Source organism: Dermacentor andersoni, chromosome 3, assembly GCF_023375885.2.
Source record: "Dermacentor andersoni chromosome 3, qqDerAnde1_hic_scaffold, whole genome shotgun sequence".
Classification (NCBI taxonomy): domain Eukaryota; kingdom Metazoa; phylum Arthropoda; class Arachnida; order Ixodida; family Ixodidae; genus Dermacentor; species Dermacentor andersoni.
Window position 1 is genome coordinate 58993525 of NC_092816.1, and position 21049 is coordinate 59014573.

General features: G+C 48.4%; 1 protein-coding gene across 1 annotated transcript in view; it reads right to left on the minus strand.

Moving 5' to 3' along the window:
- Positions 1-1098: 1098 nt before the first annotated feature.
- Positions 1099-21049, minus strand: part of LOC126547238 (uncharacterized) — a 359216-nt gene continuing 339265 nt past the window's right edge. The window contains exon 5 of the mRNA XM_050195188.3: positions 1099-10704. Within this exon, the coding sequence (XP_050051145.1) occupies positions 9178-10704 (1527 nt within the window). The 3' untranslated portion in view covers positions 1099-9177. The remainder of the gene's footprint in view (positions 10705-21049) is intronic.

Genomic DNA, 21049 nt, shown 5'->3' on the forward strand with positions numbered 1-21049 from the left:
ACGTATCTGCGCGGTTGGCGCCGAGAATTTTAACAGTCCTTTGTGAAAAAGTTATACAAAACATCTTTTTAAACATCTGTTCTTACAGTTCTGACTGGGACCTCTTTCGGTCCCACGTGTGGCAAGGGTAGTTCAAGGGCGCGTTACGGGTCCCCGAGCCCACAGTTCTCTATGCACCATCACTATAGGATCGGCCCACATGATCATTTGTTTTTGTCAACACCTCGGACACATTTTTCCCCATCCTAAGCCATATATATACAGCTCCGATGTGAAAGGCTGCGCAGCGAACGACGACCTCAAGAGAAGCTCGAGTGCAAGACGATAATTGTCTGCTCTTTACGAATCGCGTGCCTCTGTAACGAACTGTCGGTTATCTGCAGCTCAGCAGCAAGTGGTTTGCATCAGGCGTCAACAAGGAACGTCGACAGTGGTCTTGAGGTAAGTGTGGCGTCGTCGCCGATGCCAACAAAAAAGTAATAGCCTCCCATACCATTTAACAGGAACGCCCATGACTAGACAAAGAGGATTTCGGCGATTCCATTCAGTGCCATAGCGAGCAGCACAGATTGCAACTGTAGGCATTGGCCCATCTCTTCCATTTCTCACCCGCCGTGGTCGCTTAGTGACTTTGGCCTTGCGCTTCTAAGCACGAGGCCGCGGGATGAAATATCGGCCGCAGCGGTCGAATTTAGATGGGGGCCAAATGCAAGAAACGCCTGTGTACCGTGCATCGGGTACACGTTAAAGAAACCCAGGTGGTCCAAATTAATCCGGAGCCATCCACTTCAGCGTGGCTCATAATAGGACTGCGGTTGCGGCACGTAAAACCTCGGTATTTATTATCAGTGCTTTTCTTTTTCAATCGTTCCTTGCTAGGCAAAGAATTTTTCGCGTAAGCGTTATGTGCGTGCAAGGGACACTGCTAATAGATGTGCTAGCTTGTACGCCCCTCTTGATTTCAAATCCATCTCAAATCTATCGCAAAAAGAACATAAAAGATGCTTTAATGTTGAGTGCACAAATACTTACCTTGTTGTCGTCGTCTTCTCGCACCTCGTGCGACGGATAGGAAAGCGAAAGAGAGACTGCGTGAGATGGTCGAAGAAATAACAGACAAAACTTTAGTCAAACAGACAACAACATGTTCCAAAGCCATCATTTGCGCATCTACAACCACATCGCCACAAAGGAATCGGAAGAAACTATAACAGGTCGCTGTCTGGTGTCTTCACTCTAAATATACAAGAAAAATTCAACCTCCATTTGAAAAAAATAAGGAGAACAGGAAACTCGCTTCGAACTCACAGACAGTTTCTTCCTGCAGGCAAACATCTTCTGGCACGTGACAGTCACAGTCTTTGTAAACAAGGCGCGGCACACATAGCGTTTTACACAAAGATTTACAAGTTTCCTGAAAATGAGCACCCATGTCCAACAACGTTGGCGCTCCATCAATAATCTTTGGTCTGGAAAGTAATCGCGCAGAACACTTCGTACGTGTAACCCTTCACAAAACAGAAAGCTAAAATCTGGCAGCGTGATCTTTTTTTGTCGGTAGTATAAGCGTGACGTGCACTGGAAGCCGTTTCTTCAGTTCTTGTGCGAAGCCGTGGTTGGAAGCGCTTGTAAACAGCACGTCAACAGATAGCAACGAAAACACGACAGCCAAACTTGCGAGATACGAAACGCACCGGTTTCGGCCCAACGTACGGCACGTGTAACAGGCTTATATAATTTCAGCGAAGTAATGAAAAAGAAAGAAAGAAAAGATAGACGCGTCTGGCAGAGGGGTGAAAATACGCCCCCGTCATGCAGCTGTAATGTCGAAGCACACAGGCATGCTCAGTGTAATCCCAACATTTGGTCACATTTGGTCCAACATTGCAGAACGTTGGCTTAAATAACGCTGGCTAGACATTGACTCGGCCTGCCCTCCCACAGGGGCAGGGCGATCGAACAGGCAAACCGCGAAACGCTGACGACCGCTCCCCTGAATCCGACTGAAATACTCCTCGCGCAACGGTCTGTCTCTGGTGGATCCGCTCGATTCTATAAATTAAACGCCGTGCGTTATGGGCGGCTCGCAAATTTGCGGTGACGTGGCGTTTGTCAAATTTGCTCGACACGAAGCGGCAATACGACAGCGCTTTATTTTTATTCCTTTCTTTTCCTTGTTCGCACGTGCCAGACGTCTTGGTCTTATTTGTGAGCTGCCGCTCTTTGGAGTTACGTCACGCTGCCGTTCAAAATTATGCGCAAGCTAGTTTATACAGTTGTTCTCTTTTATTCCTGGTGCAGCTTGTCTTACGTCTCGTTTAGGCAAGTTTGAGCACGATACGCCTTTAAAAAATGACAGTTATGGTGACGTCAGGTGACTTTTCTGAAGTGTGCAGGCATCCATCCGACGAATGAGTTGTGAGGGCAGGCCAAGCACGTTTGAAACAGCACAGCTAGGAAGGCCTGGCCATTTTATGAGACTAATGCAGTAGCAGTCACAAAACATTCCTAACTACTTTTTTTTTACCATTGCCTCAACAACTTGGTACATTAGCATCTCATGTATACCAGCTAGCCTACTGGAAAACTCCCAGCACCTTGTCATGCTTTCTTAACCCCATTCCTCGTCCTTATAGCTTCATTACTGTCTCCTTAATTATTCATTCACTGTCCTGATTGGTCAGTAAACGCGCGCCGTCCAATCACAGTTCCTTTGACGTAAGACAAGGCTCGCTAACCAAGAGCCGCACCCGTCACGCGCATGCCACGTGATAGATCTCTAACTGAACCAAATCGCAATTAGCAAGACAAAGCTGCTTCCGCCGGCGTGAATGAACAAGCGTCTTTGTCTCTCAATGGCATGCTCACCTAGCCTGGCGTGTAAAAAAAAAAAAAAAAAAAGGAAACACGAGCACTCAGTCGACGTTCGCGACGGTTCTCAAGGTGTTCACAGTACGGGGGCGCACGACAGACAGTCAACGTTGTAAGAGGAAGAAAAGCCGGCGCCGAAATTGCACCGCCCCTGCAACCACGCAAATATACAGGCTTCTTATTTATCTCGACATTTACTCTATATAAAAAAGACTCTTAATAATAATGTACACGTACTTCGTCTTGTACTAAAACACAACATGGGCCGTGCTAACTTTCTTTCGCGCTTTTCTTTTTAATTCAATGAACTTGGCCGGCGCATGTCGTTCGGCACGTCGGGAAGGAAACATCGACAAGGAGTCACGTAAGATGGAAAGTTTCTGCGGACCGAGTTCGTTCACTGAGGCATTTATTAGGGTCCCCGTCCTCTACCGGCGGTAGCCGCAGCGATACAGGCTCCGACTCAACGTGTATAAAAGACTTTGGTATATCCACCAGCCTAAACATCAACGAGAAAGAAAAAAAAAAGAGAATCTCCGGAAGAAACAATAACGGCAGGCGGGGAACTCGTACAACACGCAGTCGGTCGGCGGCGTCAACACTATCGAGGCCTAAACAACAACAGCGTAACTTTTGTCAAACAGCCTGGAGATTCAGGAAATGTGCGAGAGCAATCGTGAGGAGACACCTCAGTCAGTCGACAGTGTTTCGGCGAGATGCGTTGTCTTCATCGAAGCCTACATGAGCGTAGGCTAACGCGAAGGCAAGTACTCTACAGGGCCTGTCGATGGGAACGAGCTGTCTTCGAGGGTTAGGCGAAGACACGCCATCCTCGAGGCATGGACGAACACAAGCTTTTTGGGGAGGTCTCAATTCTGTGTCGACGCTTTGGCAAGAAGAGTTGCCTTCGTTTTAAGTTTGTAAGTGTACATGAAGTCAACTACTGTTTTAAATGTAACCGAACACAGGCCCTCTTCGAGGCGCACACTGATACAAGCTATTGCGTTTGGTGCACGAAGGCTTGTCTTTAGAGGAGGACGTCTAGGTTTACGTGAACGCAAGCCCTTTTCTAGGCAAAGACACACACGTCCTCTGCTATAGGCTCTGGACGAAGGCAATGCTTCGGGGGCGTCTGCATTCGGGCTCAACGTTTCGACAGGAAGACTTGTCCTTGTTTAAGTCGATAACGAAGTCAATTCCTGTTCATGGATAGGCAAAAGCAAACCCTCTTCGAGAACTGATACAAGCCCTCACGTTTGGGAGCGGAGAACGGAGTTTGGGAACGGAGAACGGAGATACGAGAACGTCTAAGCTTACACGAACGCAAGCCCTCTTTAAGGCCTAGACAAAATCAAGTCCCGCCAACGTCTATAGGCACAGGCAGACGTGTTCACTTCCAAGCCAGGACGAACTGCAAAAGAGTGCTGACTTGGGCCGGCTGGTAAATGCTGAAGATAAAAAGAATAACAGCGTAAGGGTCAGTAAGATCGGAAGGCACTTCGTCCGTTTCCTTCCGTCTTTCCTGTCTCCTACGCTGTTACTCTCTTTAACTAGAGCTCGCGACGAAACCGGTGCCAAAGGTTACGTCGCTCTTCGGCGTCATCGTTTGGGCAGGAACTTTGGTGAGAACTCTTCTTCGTCTAAGCTTAGACAAAAACAAGTACTATAGTCGAATCGCTCGCGTCGGACTATACAGAGTGTCTCCACCATTCTTCTCACGCATTTCCTTTACAAATCTGCGCGTTCCAAGCAACACTTCGTCTTGCGTGGATAACCTGAAGATGCGTGCCATAATCTATATTGCAGCCACATGCCGTGTCTAATTCATTTGAGCGCAGCTTGCCTCTTATATACATTTTAACAGCTAAGTGGGAGCTAGCTGGGCCTGTGAGGAGTGTGGGAAAAATAGCAACTTTGATATATCATTTAGAGCTGTAATACCGCGAACATAATAAGCTCGTAGCGCAGAATTCTACGCGCAACTAGAAACTCTGAAATTGCGCATAAGTCGGTATAAGCGCTGAAACAAAATGTAATGTTAGAAACTGTCTCTTTTGCCGCCCCTATTGCCTTGCCCAACATTCACCTTTTTTTTTTTTTTCGTCAGGGTTCTGTCACAAAGCCCAAAGTACGCTACGGCGAAATTAAGCGCCTATAAATAGATAACACCGGGCAATATTCGGGTAAAATAAATTATGCGATTACACGCTCTAATCTCACTGTATTTTCCTGTGAGGAAGCCTTAAACATGGAGAAGCACACTGGAAATTTTTTCATTTGCCAGAGTTTCGCGATTCGAAACCCCCATCCTCCTGCAAACTTTGAATTCGCACGTTCGATAAGTAGCGCCACTCTTGGAAGGGTGCTATACAGACACAGACCGACCGCTTCAGGAGGTTTTACGACCCTGGTATTCACATTTTGCACAGTTATACAGTCCAAGTCACACACCCTGCTTAGTTAAAAAAAACACGCAGCATTGTGGAAGCTAGAGGAAGCACCAGCTAATTCGCAGTGTTGTTCGTAAGCAAGATATGACGCGCAGGTTGTACAGACACGCATCCTGCTGAAGTAAGTTTTCAGCCACAACGGGCCTACCGGGATTTCTTAACTGTGCTGTCGTCTACGACGTCCCATCACTGTAAAAACGCATAGTTCCTTATGTCTTTCCTTGCTGATCTGCAAGCGTAGGAAAACGCTGCGGCCAATTGAAAAGGCATATCTTTAAGACACGCTAGGCATCGCTGGGCTTTATCGGGATACAACCGTTTTCAGCGTTAGATATTCGTATTATGCTCAATATAATTTACAACGCACTTGTTTCTATAGGCTGGCTTCACTCTATGCCCGACTGTAATGACTACATTGACTGATCTAACTGCTGATTGTAGCTCAAAAAAAAAAAAAAAAAAACTGAGAATGTGACCCTTCAGCGAGGGTCACCGCTACAAGAGTGTAGAAACCGATACCAACAACGACGTCAACGCCACTTTTGGGATGCCGCGATGACGAAAAGGTTAATATTACAAACACGACGAGTAAGCACAATCCTTTGGCGCGTTTCTTCGTTCCATCGCTTGTACAAATGTGCGCTTTTATTCACTTTTCCTTCCTTCAGAAAATCCTATTTTCATTTGCTTTTTTTTTTAGAGCGAAACAGTTTTCTGAAATCGGTCAATCCTGCTCACAAACTGACTCCACTTCAGGTTTCCGCAATGCAGCGTGATCTCACCTCAACAGAGTGTAGTGTCAACATAACGCAAAGCAGACAGACAGAGAGTACAAGAAATTTATGGACGTACTTGAGCTAGCGTCAAGAAGCCAAGACAGCGCACGCAATCTTTGGCCCTTCTCGAACGTCAATCTTTTGAACCTTCTTCTCTTCCCCGCCTATCTAACCCCGGGGTCGCCCGCACCTCTAGAAGGTGCTCCTCGGTAAAACATCTTATACTTCACTATACATATAGTATAAGCTTTCTATTAGGAAATATAGAGTGTACTTTTTTTTTCTTATTCCCTAGAGGCCCAACGCGAAAGCTTAGGCCTATAATCTCTGGTCGCAAAAGTTCACAGAAAAAAAAAAGAGAGGGGGTTTGGGAGGGTAGGGGTGGGAGCAAGGGGGGTAGTGAAGGTGCAACAAATGTGCACCATCGAATGCCTAAATATCTCTATAGAGGCCAACGCGGTCTTGGGATCCAAAGAGCGATCTTTGTCCACAGACCGGAACAACAGCAACAAGGCGGCAAAAAAATAAAACACAACCACACACACACACACGCACGCGCGGTAGCCCACTGCCGAAACCGGCGGGTGAGATTCACAGACTCTTGAGAAGGGAAGCGAAAACATCTGAGTTGAAGCACCCTGGCACCTCCAAGTTTGTTTTGTGTTTCTCTCTCTCTCTCTCTCTCTCTCTCTCTCTCTTATGCTTTGGCTTGAGCCTTGCGACGCGGAATGGTGAGCGTCACTCCAAAGGACTACGCACGCTCCGTCTGGCTAGTTTGGTGCAATGCTGCGAGCGATGATATCGGGGCGTCAAATCGAGAAGTGCGGGGTCGCATCCTCGGTCGATAACTCAGGGGCGCTCATACTTTTCACATTTGTACGAGTGACGTACGGTCCAGCAAGACCACGCCTCGCTGGGGCGACGGTAATCTTGTCAAATGAACTCGGGCGAACGAATGCGACGTGAGAATAACGCTCACGTTTGCAGTGTCATTCCTTTCGTCACATCCGCTTTTGGAGGGTGCAGCCAATCACGCGCACCGCCTTTCCTCGGAAGTTGTCGACCGAGAGTACGGCCCACGCTGACCAACCACGTCCATGCTTGAAACTACTTACCGCTCTGGCGGCAGATATAATGCCAGTTCAGTTTCTTCATCACTCGGTCATTATAGCCTATCTGCTGGCAAAATAGTTACTTTATTCTTATCTTTCTATCTCCCCTCCCTCCCTCCTTTCCTTCAGTGTAAGGTAGCAAACCAGATTTTCTCTTCTGGTTAAAATGGCTCCCTTTCTGTTCGGTGTTTCTCAAATGACATAAAAGAGGTACGCAATCAAGTTCCATGTTTCCGACCAGTTTGCTCTTTTTGGGTCGAATATCTCGCAGTCATGCGTCTTTATGGACTAGGGACTACTCTCTTCTGCGCCTGGAGCGGTACTGTCTGCCGCAGCACTGCACGTAACTAGCGAGGCAAAAGAACAAGGCTACGACACCTTTCCCGCGCTCTAAGAAAGAAGACCAATGCGCGCGCGCTATAACCCGTGTACAGAGGGCACACTTCCCCTGTGAGAAGAAGCTAAATCTTAAGATCACCGCAATTGGAGCAGCCTTCATATTTTTTCTATGCGCAGCGCCATCTGCAGCAGCAGAGCTTCACGCAGCCGTTGGCAGAACTGAACCCCTGCCGCATTCTTTGTAGCACCGTAGCGAATGTAGCAGAAAACTAAAGAGGCTCTCTGGACATCGGCCTGCACAGAAGGCTTTCCTGGAATATTGGCGTCTAAATCATATGGTCGCCCACCACTTATGGAGCTGTTCGAGTCAGTTAAGGTGTTTGGGCAGCCAGTGATGAAAAAAGTGATAAAAGGGGAACGTTTAATTTAAATTGCTTTCGAGGTAGACAGTTAAAAGGAGCGTTACACTCCGAGCTTTGACGAAGCCGGCGCTGCTCCGTATAAGAGTCGCGTGCTGGGGCTAGCATCCAGTTCACGATAAGCCTTTAGTCACGCATTCTCATTCACATCTTTCATATGTGGTACATCAAGAGATAATAGCAGAACAATTTTTTTTAATTGTCACGGTGAATGACGGTGCCTTCTTGATACAGGCAGTATAAGGAAGACGATCGAATGAATACAATTTCGTGTACTTCTGCAAAGCTAGCTCACCAACACCGTAGTTCGCTCCGTGGTCTGGGCCAAGTAAGAATTTAAGAAATAAGAACTCTCGACTACGACTAAATTTATATGTATATATATATAATATTCTTTTTCTTTTTCGCAAATGCAATCTATCACCGAAGAACGAGCACCACGGAGCACACGGAATTGCCGGCTACTGCTGCTATGCCATGACGTTTCTGGCTGAACTGCTATCTAGACACCCGTACCCGGGTTTAAGCTTAGCTAAATCCTCAGAGCGCGGAGAACGTGAGAGCCAAAAAAAAAAAAAAAAGGAAACGAGAGGAGAGACACAAGGGCAGCCCAGTGGCCATGCCCGTATCCGCTGACGCACGTGGTTTGAACGGCAGGTCTTTGGAAGAAAAGGTATAGCCGCCAACGGGTGATGCGGCTCATGTGACTCACAGGAAGGCTTTTGTCTTTAAGAAGGAGGACTCGAGAGGAAGATGTCGACCCCTCCCAACTCGGCTGCGCCGGGAGGAGGAGGATCGGCCGCTTTGCCACGGACACATCACACACAGACACACACGCCGTCACGCGCGCGCGCTCACTCACAAAACAGGCACACACAACAAAACAAACAAACAAACAAAAACGCGCACAGCGCCGAAGAAAAGTGTTTGCACCGCACCACCGCAGGTCCCTGTTTTGTTTTGTTTCTCCGTTTTTGCTAGCTGTCCGTTCCCTCTCTGTCACTGGTTGCGTTCCTCTCAAACGTCTCCTCCCATTTGTCGATGGCATGCACGTCGGGCAGCGGAACTCCGACCAGCGAGTTCGCTCGTGAGGCAATGACGAAGAGTTGATGAGGCGACTCGTGAAGCAGAAGAAACCCTTTCCCTCGTTTCTTCACTTCGAGTGTCAGTTATGTGTTTTGGGCACCTCGGTCGGCATGTTGGCGGCGGGTCAGACGTTGAGGGAGTAGTACACAACACCCTGAGGAGGAGGTGGCGGTGGCGTCGCCTCCGGACCGGCGGATGCCATCGAAGGAAGCACCCCCGGAGGCGCGGGAACGGGCCCGCTCTTTGGCTGCTGCTGCTGTCCCTGGTAGCCCGGCTCAGACGACACCTTGGGCGACGAGCAGGCACCTTCGGGCACTCCCCTCTCATCCTTTCCCGCCGACAGGGACGACGAGGGCGGTGGAGGCACGGGCGACGGCGCCGGTTGGAAGGCGCGCCGCGACCGCGTCAGCGTCGCGATGTCCCCTGCCGAGCCGTAGTTGCGGCCGGTGTCCTCCTCGGCGACGCGCGGCAGCAGCATCACCTTCACCTGCTGCGGTGTCTTGTGGTTGGGTGGCGGCAGCTCTACGGGGTGTGACCACGAGAGGTGGCTGCCCGGCATGTTCATGGCCGGGTGGTGCTGCATCATCTGCTGCACGTCCTTCATGAGCTCGGCGCTCGAGCCGAACCGCGCCCGGATGCCGCGCACGGACGGTCTCCTGGCGAACCCGAACGAAGGGTCTTCGTCCTCTTCACTAAGGCTGTACCGCTTGCGGATGCGTTCCGTGCGCTCCATGTCCTGCTGGACGAAGCGTTCCAGCTCGTCAGGAGGCGCGTCCTTGGCGTTGTTGCCAACGCCGACGACGCCGCCGCTCCCTTGGGGAGCGGGCCGTCGCACGGGCGGAGGCGGCGGCTGCGCCCGTTGGCTCGCGGCGCCGGTGTTTTGTTGCGGGTGGTTCTCGCCCGGCACGCGCCGGACCATGCGGTAGTCCCGGGCCGCGACCGGCAGCATGGTCAGGGACCCTCGGCAGGCGTCGCTCAGCTGCGAGAACGAGGCCGGCCGCGGCTGGAAGGCTCCGTTGAGGCCCCCGCGAGGGTAGCCGGGCAGTAACCGGCCGGCGTCCTGCACGAAGCCCGGGTCCGGCGGAGGCCTCCGCGCCACCGGCGGAGGCGGGGGCGGTCCCTGGTGGTGGTGATGGTGGTGGTGGTTGCTGTCGGTCGCTGCCTCGGAGTCGTCGCTGCAACCGTCGTCGTCGTCGTCGTCGAGCGACGTGAGCCACCGCAGTTTCTCGACGAGCGACACGTCGTTGCTCGACGTCGGCGACTTGGCCAGGTTGGTGGGCGTCCTCTTGCGGACGTCCGTGACGCGGGTGAGGCTGCGGCGCATCGCGGTCCGCTCGATGGTTCGCCGCACCTGCAGGTTCGAGTGCGGACCGTACTCGAGCAGGGCGTCGAGGTCGTCATTGTAGATGTCGTCTTCGACGACGTGACCGCGGCCTCCGCCGCCGCCACCGCTGCTGCTGCCGGAAGAGCCCGTAGGCGACTCTGTCCGGTCTTCGCTGTTGGTAGTGGACTCGGAGGAGCGCAACGAGCCGTCACTGTCCTGCGACGCCGAGCTGGACACCGAGCTCGTGTCCGACGGACTCTTGTCGCCGATGATGAGCAGCTTGTGCCGGAACCCGCCGGCGCTGCGGTGTTCGTTCGCCTCTTCCGCCTGCAGTGAATTGAAAAAAAAAATCAGAAAGGGAAAAGGGTGCGCGATAGAGAAAGAGCCAACAAGGAACGAACGCTGGCACGCAAAAGAACGCTTGACAGTTACATTGTTTCACTTTACAGAAATTATGCACAACCAACACACAATTCGGAATCTATGTGGAGCGACGAATTTGTAAACGGTAAATTAAATGCCGTACAAAATGTTCATCTTTTGAAACGAATTTGCAGCATAACGCGCGTGCTCAGCAAATCGCCAAGATGCGGAAACCGCCCCCACGAGAGCCACGTGATCGACGCGACCGCTGACTACACTGCATCCGGGATCGGCGCACGTTTCATCGTGGCATATCAGGGATCGCGCCAGTCCAGTTCTCTAATGCGCAATCTCCAGGGCCGGCCCACCTTACTCGGCAACATGTCCACCGAGCAGACAGGCCACATCCTTGAAAAGAACGCAAAGAAGGCATGGACAGCTTCGCATCAACAAAGGAATCATGCGCTAGAAGAGAGAAAGAGAAAAGCTCTTTCTTTGAAAATTTAGATTTTTGCCGGACGATCGACAAAGACGTTAGCGCTTGTCCTTTATAGTCTTTGTCGATCCTCCTTCCCGTGCTATGCTTCCAGTATAAGTGTGTACAACTGCTGACATGCTAAAGGAAGATGACAAAAATGAATACGAAATGAGCGAGGGAACCTGCCAATGATATATACAGGTAAGATGGTGGGTGAATTAGACTTTTCTGTATCACATAGTGAATCTTTAAAGCTTTCCAAGACGACCAATTTCAGATAGGTGTCGTAACAGTAAATCGAAGGCCTGCCGCTGTTCTGAAGGGCCGGCCATTGGACCTACGATGTTAGGTAACTTTAGCCGATAGTGACAAATTATGCCCGCTTGGTGCTCTCCATAGGGCACCCTGGCCCAATTTTGAAGCAAGCGAGGTCGTCTAGCTCGCCCACTCTCCATATATGCAATGTTCCCATACTAATCCTTGTTACTTTCGTCCGTAATTGTCCTTATTACTTCGCCCTCCTCTATAACCGTCAACGCACCAGCACTTTAGGCTATGACGGTAGAGGCGAAGACCGTTTGCTCTTCCGGATATCGCTCCGCGTTTATTTCCCTTTTCTACAAGAGTTACACCACAGTGACTTACTGACGTGGTCCGGTGACAACTTGAATTATGATAGTGATATTTTTTTTATTTCCCAATGGTGCTTTTCTTTCGTGCCATTTATTATTTTTTTTCGAGATATGCGCGGATACAAAATACAACACGGAGCGAATAATGCTGCATGCACGGTGTATCGCAATCTAGGACCGTCTCCCTTATGCACAATAACCGAGAACCCCTGTTTCTTTTTTCGCAGAGAGTTAGGTGAGTTGCCTCTTAGTAATTTCAGATGCGTTTCAGAACTGTAACCTATAAATGGAGTGCCCAGATCTCTTTCATTACCGACAAGGCTGCGGCGCGGGTGCGTGAAGCTTGCGGCATTTCCCACTGGATTGCGGCGCATGGATTTTTGGAGTGCGCGGCCTACGCTCATGCTAGATTACGTCAGAGATATAACCGATAATAAACATACAAACGGGACAAGACAGCACGTTCTAGTCCGAGTACGTGCGTGCGCTACTCGTCAATAAGAAGCCACTGGGAGCGGTGCCTCAAAAAAATTAATAACAACTCTTAGAGCCATTTATTCCTGCCCTCCCTCTGAAGCTGTATATTATGTGCCGTCCATGTGCTCTCTGAAGCGGGCGCTAACTTTAGAAAAAAGTTAGCGAAGCGTTCCGCATGCCCGCAGGCGCACTAGTAAATGTGTGTTGTAATTTGAAAGGCGCCTTTGAAGTGTTTCTGCAATGTCTGTTGCTCCATGCCTCTTCGAAAGGGGGCTGACTTGGGCGACAAGGAAACACTGCACGCAGAGGCCACGTCCGCTGGCTATTTTTGCTGTCAAGAAAAGCGTCAAGAAATTAGCTATGGCTTCAAAGCGGGCAAGTAGGTTCGCACGTTTTCAAGTGAGGAAACAGCGCAAGTAACCGAAAAACAGAAAAAGAAGAAAGAAAATCAATCACACTGATGGCGAGGTGTTTCTTGCTGACCCGTAAAAAAAGGTACAACTCTGCGGTACCGTTTATACCCGACTATATAAACTGCAAATCAAAAGAACGTAAGACTTGACAAAGTCCTTGGTAAAGAACGTAACTGATGTTACGTTCTTTGTGACACTGTTGGGCGTAACTAATGTTAGCAGGCGCGAAACCGAACAGGGCGAAATGAGAAGTTGCGTAGTCTGTTTCTTTGTGCTGAAAACACGCGTGTTACGTATTCTTCGTAGAGGGACAGATATACTCGCCGCCGCTTGGCGTTATGCGGTCCTGCTGTACTTCGCTTTCCAAAAAAGCAATTCGTGTTCCAAGCAAACAGTTTCAAGAGCACAATGGTTTCTAGTGGTTCACGAGCGTAGCAAACTAATGTACGCACTCTCTCGCCTGGTGCAACAACGTACGCGCGCGTGGTCCATCCAGCATTAGGAATAATCATGGCTTCCGAGATACCGCGCGCAATACCAGAGATCTCAAAGGCCACGGGAACCTTCGCGAATAAAAGCGAGCAGCCGATAATCGTAGCGAACTGGGCCAGTTGGGTCATTTTAGAAAAGGCGCGTAGAACGACGGGAACGGCGAAAAAAAAGAGACAAGGGCAACCTGCGCCGGCTACAAATGAGCGCTTTGCTTGACCACGGAAGGTCTGCTCGAAGATTGAACCTGGTTTCAGTACAAGCTATCAGCGATCTCTATCCATCTTCTCTGGGAAAATATGGAGCGAGTGGGGAGGTGCAGGCGGCCCCATTCATGCGCACCAACGTTGTATATTACCGTTGCTATGACTTATGTCGAAAGCCGAGAAGGGCGTCGTCACGTTAACCCCGAAAGGCACCCGCATAACCGGCTTCGTCGCGTGATGAAACGCGAGACCCGAGTGCACCGCCTCGCCCCGATCAGCGCACGCGAGATGCCTGCGGAAGGGGCGTGCGGGCGACGCGGGAGAACGGCGGGGTCCCAGCGCCAGCCCCGCGGGATCTCGAAAGTGACGTGTCTGCGTGGAACAGACGTCGCCGTATAGTGTACGCGTATACCGCCGCATCCACGACACCTAGCGTGCAGGCTCCGCTTGCCTCCTAACAGCCCAGCCCCTTCTCGAAGATCTCGCCAGCCATTCGTGACCGTCGGTTCCTCGGGCAAGGAGGCAACGTCAAACAACGGACCGGAGCATTGAGCTGACTTTTTTTTCCCTATAGCTTCTAGACGAGAGGCTTTATTTGTAAGGCTGCCCATTTTGAGCTTGTGAAGCTAGTCGGCTCTTTTCTTTTATTTATACTGTTTTTTTAGGCATAATGATAGAAAACAGACGGCACAAGAAAACCGGAGCTGTGTTCCTCTTATCTCATAAACGGGAACAATTGTGCACATACAGCAACCTACGTTTCAACTGGAATAAACTCATTAAAAGTATATGTGCGTAAGTGCATATGAGGGAGCGAGAGAGGAATGCTGACTTTATAGAATAAATAAAGATGTTTTCATTAAAGTCGGCGTGAATATGTAAGAGTGACTTTCGCCTTTCCGTTAAAAAATTGGAAACGAAGGCTTGCGCTTACTGCTGCTTCGATCGTGCTCAAACTTTGCAGCGAGGTAGCACTTTTGTTGTCAGAAGCGTTCGATATGAGTCTTGGTAAAGCCACCTGCATGGTTCGTCAAGACAAAAAATAAATTCGAATTTGCCTTCGTTGGCGCACCTCCTTGTGTCCACATCGCCCAGCCACCGGCAATCAATAAAAAGCAATCTCGAAGGCCATGCTTCGCAGTACTGTAGACGCCGGAAACGATCAGTTAATGTCAAAGCCACCGTTTTAGGACATCACTTGCTTCGAAGGAGCGCAGACAAAGGGAACTTCGCTTTTAAACAGTGCCGAGTGTTATATTTAACGAATAAGACCATAATACGCGATATTGGTGTGAAATCTGAGCGAAAACAAAGCAACGGTAAGCGCAAAATTATTTTCTAAGGCTTGTGCGGCAGAAACACGCGTCACTGTATACACTCGCAAACTTATGCTGACTCTCTAAATGAGAGCATCTTCGGCTTCTACTTAAGGTATACGCATCTTACAAAGACTTAGGGACATATTCTGTGTACACAAAAATGTCTTGCAGTTAGTGTAACACAACGTTGCAACAACATAGCAGCCAAAACAACGCAGCATCATTACTACGAGTATATCAAACAGGCACCGCAGACAAGTAGGTTATTACATGTGTAACGACACGGCGCCCTCTTGAAGGGCGCTGGATACTGTACCACGTATTTGGTGATGTGCAGTATGGTACTGAATCAAAGAGAACAGGCAGCTTGTATTCACCCGCGGATCACTGAGATGTGTCATGAAGACCCACAGGCTAAATTTTTATGTATGTGCATGAATTATATTACACGGCTGAAACGCGAGCAAGTTAAGACTAAGAACGGGTCATCTTGTTTCCGCTTTCGCCGGTTTGTCTCATGTGCGCTGTGACGAACGGCCTGCAAGGGTACCGACCTACAAAATTTTCCCAGCCAGCCGCAGCTGCGAGGGTGGCGAGCTTCCTAGAAGCGACCATGGATGCCTTCCCCACCTGCCGCGGCGGCTCGTTTTGTAGGGAACGACGGAGTGCCGCATCAGCATCTCCTCAGCGCCGCTATGACTAAACGCGGTCGGCGGACCAAGTATTGTTCGTGGATTCGCCGTGACCGCCACGGCTTGTTAGAAGCGTTAGAACTCCTGGGAGAAGATGACTGGCGGCCATCTCACGGGGCTTAGAAGTCATGGACAGACGCGGCGGCCATTGTCTGCGGAGTCAACACTGGGATGAAGAAGCGCCTGCTCGGGGCAAAATCCGTGCCTGCGAGAACCCACTCACCTCGGCGTGGTCAGTGAAACCTGTGTGGAAGTGTGTGTCAACCCTCCCCCTAAAAGGCGGGTCGGCTACGATGCCTTTGAACGGTCCAAATTGGTAGCAGGTTGAACGGTCGTTTTCGCTCACCTAGGGATCTAGGGAGGACATAGTGTATTTAAGGAGCCGTTGGTGTCTCCTCAGTGTGGGTTCCTCTTTCAGTCCTATTTCAGCTTGCGCGCTTAGTCTCAGGCCTGCGCCACCTTTGGGGACCGGATGAGTAGCAGTGCGAAATTGCGGCCTCGAGTTATGAATTGCGAAAGGTGTTCACCATTGTAATTTCTTGCTCGCCTTTTATTTGTCAACGATGGTTACGTCAAAATTACTATGTCAGCCACTTCTTTCCAATAAAAGGGGAAGGAATATTCCAGCCATGTTGGCTATGTTACTGGCTAGATGTTTCCTTCAACAAGGAAACAAGGGATCGTACTGGGCAATACACAGTGCAATGATATTCTACAAATTGCTATGTGAAGAAGCATTTGGTTCATGTGAGTGTTCTGTTGTGGTTGTTGTTGCTGTTATATTACATTGAATAATTCCAATATCCGTTAGAGAATAGACGCTTTAGATATCTTTCAACGGGCTCAAAAATAAAATAAATGAGTGAAGTTTACAGAAGGGCACGGCAGGTTGAATGTGCCATGTTACAATGCGTATGACGTAAAGCCTGGGGCTTAAATTAGGCGTTCATTACCCCCCCACACCCACCCACCCACCGCTGTGAGCTCTAATAATACCAAAGCTACCTTCATACCATGCCAAAACTGACCATAAAAAACGACATCACGCAGCTTCCGCGATTCTTTAAATGCCAACAGCAACCTTTAAAACGCTGAACGTTGTAACTTTAGAATAGAGTTATACTATGCTTAGACTGCACGAGGCTTCATGTAAAACAGCCTTACAAATCAGCAATAATTCGCTAAACAAGTTTGGGAAGCCACCAAAACATTGCTGACAAAATTCTGCGCAAGGAACATATGAAAATCGTGAGAAACGTACAGGGGAATATCACACTTATGCATGTAACCAGCCTGAAAAGTATATATGCGATATAGCCCACCGGCAAAACATATTATAAGTCGCTCTCGCCGTATTTACATAAAACGGTCCAGCAAGATTTCTGGTATTTATTATGCAGGGCGACAATGAGTGAGAAGAAAAACAACAACAACAACAGGGTTATTACGCCGTAATAACGATGCCACAAAAGCCAAAAGCGCACACATATAATATTTGGAATAGTCTGTGATGCCGCACCTACTTGAAATGTGGCGAGAGCTCTATGGATAAACATTTCGTCATAACCCATGTACTACAGAAGCACACCGAAAGCGAGCGTTGGCATTTTTCTCGTTCTAAATGCTTCGTAAAAATATTATGGCGAATGTTTCTGCGGGTCCTTCTAAAGATATTCCAAGAAAGAATTTATTTCAAAGCCCGCCACCGGCCTAAAAGCGCACCTTCTACTGCTAAACATACCCTAGAGCAGCTGAATCTAGCATAAAACCATATTAGCTGTCGCCATTGACCCATAAGCAGTTACCCTGTTCTCCCGCCGCCAATGCTGCTTCTGCGGCGCGAAGAAGCGCGGTGAGAGGCCAAAAAAAAAAGGCGACGAGAATCGACCCCTCGACCCCAAACTCTGTGCACGGATCGATACATCTTCGGACCCTCGCTTTGGCGGACGTCACGAACGAGGGCGAGAACTGCAGTGCGCATTTCGTATACAGCAGAGTTTTTTGGGGGGAAGCATTATGCGGAACTGTCCGCCTACACGAACGCCTCTGGGCTCAGGTCGCACGTCTAGACTCCAGCGGTGGCCGAGGCTCCGCTGGAGCGTTAACGTTAGTAGTATTGATTAAATGTAGTTATTTCGGGCAGTTGCCATCACTGCTTTGAATTCGGGGTTCGCGGGATAAGAGTAATTATACCACCCTGTAATAGTAGTGTTACGCTAAGGCATGCCGAGAGAGCGTCGGGCATCCATTGTTTCATCTTTGGATGTATACTTTGAAACTGCGTCGAGTTCAACCATACCACTCACAACCGGGCGTCCAGAACATAGGCAGATTCTATGCAGGCAGCTTTAGTTATGATCTCCTGAAAACACTACTATGTAAGTAGATACCGTGACCATTTCTCGGTGTTTTGGCGTTGCCCGTCAAGCTATAGCACACTCAGCCTAATGTAACGTTCACTGCAGAACTAACGCTTTTTTTCAAGCCATGTGCAGTTATACCTCTGTCTCTACTGACTCCATACTATGCCTGCAAATTTTCTAATCTAATCACGCCATCTAATCCTCAGTCATCTTTGGCTGCGTTTTCCTTGCTTTGGTACTCTATTCTATCACTGTAACAGACCAGCGGTTATCCACCCATTACACGATCTTCCCAACTCAACTTCTCCTTACCGTTAACTGCAAACATCAGCTTTACACCCATTTCTCTCTAATTCATATTTCCTCGTTCACGTTTCTTGACATCACACCTACAATTTTCGTTGTAGCGTCGAATGCACTGTTCTTAGTTTCTGCCTCCCCCTTTCTGAAGAGTGCGCAGGTGTTATGCCCCTTCCGGTCGCAGTTGCCAGCCTGCTCCTCGCTGTCCCTTTCCTGTTAAGTGTATACATGTTTTCAAACCAAACAATACATGTAATAATTCCTTATCAACTTTCCTTCTTATCCTCTAGTTACATTCCACTAAGTTCTCACTGGTATAATGCACTGGTGGTACAGCGCGCTATGCAGTGTAGTGCGTTTCAAAATCAGTAAGGCACAATAGTACAGTCAGCGCATTCAGCACTGTCACCACGCTACACGGGATATAGTGTGCTGCAGTCTGTACAGCACACGTCAGCCTTGATATATTGTACAGTAACACTGCAGACCTTATTGTACTATCTAATCCGAGCAAGTAACGAGTTCCGCTTACTTCATAAATGGATGAACGGATGATAAGTGGACTGGAGCTTTACAATTTACATGAGATGCTTGTGCTTGTAAAATTTTGCAGCCGCTTGTAGTGTATATTTTTTTTCTCTGGACGTTGTTGAAATTCCAGATACCTTGTTTTAGCCCATAACAAGGTAATTATCCTAATTATCTACGTAAACGTAAACAGTCCCTGGTGATCTAGTAATGACAAAATTTATTGTGGCCTGGATTTAGAGTAAGCGGGGGAAACTGAGGAATACGATTGTTATTAGGCGCAACCTTATGAAGTCAACAGATAATAAAACCAAGGAAAGCAGAGCGGAATGAATTATTGATTATTTTTAATTGATCTGCAGAAATAACAAGCTAAAGGGAAACGAAAGTAGACTGAAAAAAAAAGAAAGCAACTGGCCGCCGATGGAAGCCGAACCCACAAACTCCGAATTACGCGTGCGCTGCAGTACTGCTCGTGCTAGCTACGGCGGCGGCTGTTTCATCGTCTGTGTTCTTGGATGCTTATGTATACGAGATATAACTGTGGGAGGGTTAGTCAGCGTCACTCAAGGCCACGGCGGCGGCTGTGGTACATCCTTCTTTTTTTTAGCTATGGCGTCACACAGTACGCGAACTTGACAGGCAACTGACCAATAAAGCCTAGTATTCCACATCAAGGCATCACATTTGCAGAAGTCGAGACCCTGGCTATGCGTTCGTTCGTTATAAGTGTTTGTTCGTATCTGCGAAATTTGTTGACAGTGAGGAGGGCAACGAAAATGTCATCATACCTAAACCGTTAGAGAAATACAACATTGTTCTGAGCGCTGAATGCCGGTTTTGGAGCGACTTCTCCTCAACGTGTCAGTCAAATTTGGATATATTCTACAAAGTGCATGAAAGTATGATAAGAAAATGTATTGGTTTTGTTGAAATGAAACAAACTGTTTAAGGTCACGTCTCTGGACGAAATGTTCAGCTCCGTTCGACTACGTTTCAACGGGGCCGTACCTCCTATTTGGACTTATCATCGAAAGGTTATCTGATTGATCGCCCGAGTTATGTGGTCTCACCGACTAAAGTGCAATATCATTTTCATGCTTACGTTTTCGTTTACAAAAGTCCAAGATGACGGCGTCTTTTTTCTTCAGATGAAATGATCGATACTTCCATCAATTGTGTTTATGTGCACTAGTGGTATAATATGCGTATCATGGCTCACCTTCGCGAGCCCTGCGTGACGAAACCCAGTTTTCCCTATTGTCTTTCTATGCGTGTATTGCGTCATCTGTATACAAGGTGTTTAAGCGAACACTTTCGAACATTTTTTTTTATATTGCCTGTGGCTGGTATGTAGCACAATTCCAGTACATGAGCTATAGTCTACTCAAAGAGGCGGACATTACTTGCACAAAATGTGAGATGCATAATCCACTAATTAACAAACATTCACTAATTATGTTTTTAACAAATTACCTTATGGCACACATTGCAATTTACAAATTCTAGCGGGTGAGACTGCAAAGGCATATCCACGTGAAAGGAATTGTGTGGATGACGTACACCACGTGTTCGGAACTCATTGTACGCGTGTATGTCGGGACTTAACACAAGTCTGTGGTGCGACCTGCCCTCGGGGACTTTAGTCTTAGTATCTTCCAATATGTCTAGGACTGTATGGTGACTTCCTTTACTTTTACTGGTTATCTATATCCGTGTAGACTTTCCGAACATGTGACATTACTTCCTAGTTTAGAATATTTTTCTTGGTATCCGTCAGCATTATATATGTCTCATTCTCTTATTTTATTTCAATAATAAAGAAAAAGAAAGGTTGCAGAGAAATGCACATGGCATGAGCAACTTAGCAACCTCCTTCATCAGCGCTCTCTTACTGAGAGACCATGCACTCACAGTCAGCTCACTTCCCGTCTCAAAGTGGTACAGAAATGATCCGCACGACCACAAGCCTTGGCTTTCTCAAGCGTGCCTCAAGCTCTCCTAATGCGCGCTACTTTTATTATAAGCATATGAATAAAGGTCACATTTGTCGCATTGGTACGTGAGCTACAGCGCATGGCACGCATGCTGTATCCCATGCAGTCATTATCTCTGAAGCTGACGTCAAACCGACGAGCTTTCTTACGTGTTCACACAGGGATTTAAACGACACAAAATGACGAGGAGCTTAACCAGCAACGTAGCGTATAGGGGTTAACTGGGACAATCAAGTGGAGAGCTCGGCAGCGCTTCCTTTTTCTATCTCATGATAGGTTGCGAGTGGATAGAAACGTCCCACGCCTATCTAGACGGAACACACGCTACAGCGTAGGAATGTTGACAAAAAAAAATTCGTGACGAAAAATGAGAATGATAGCAGTTAAGAAATTAAACCTACAAAATAGAAACACA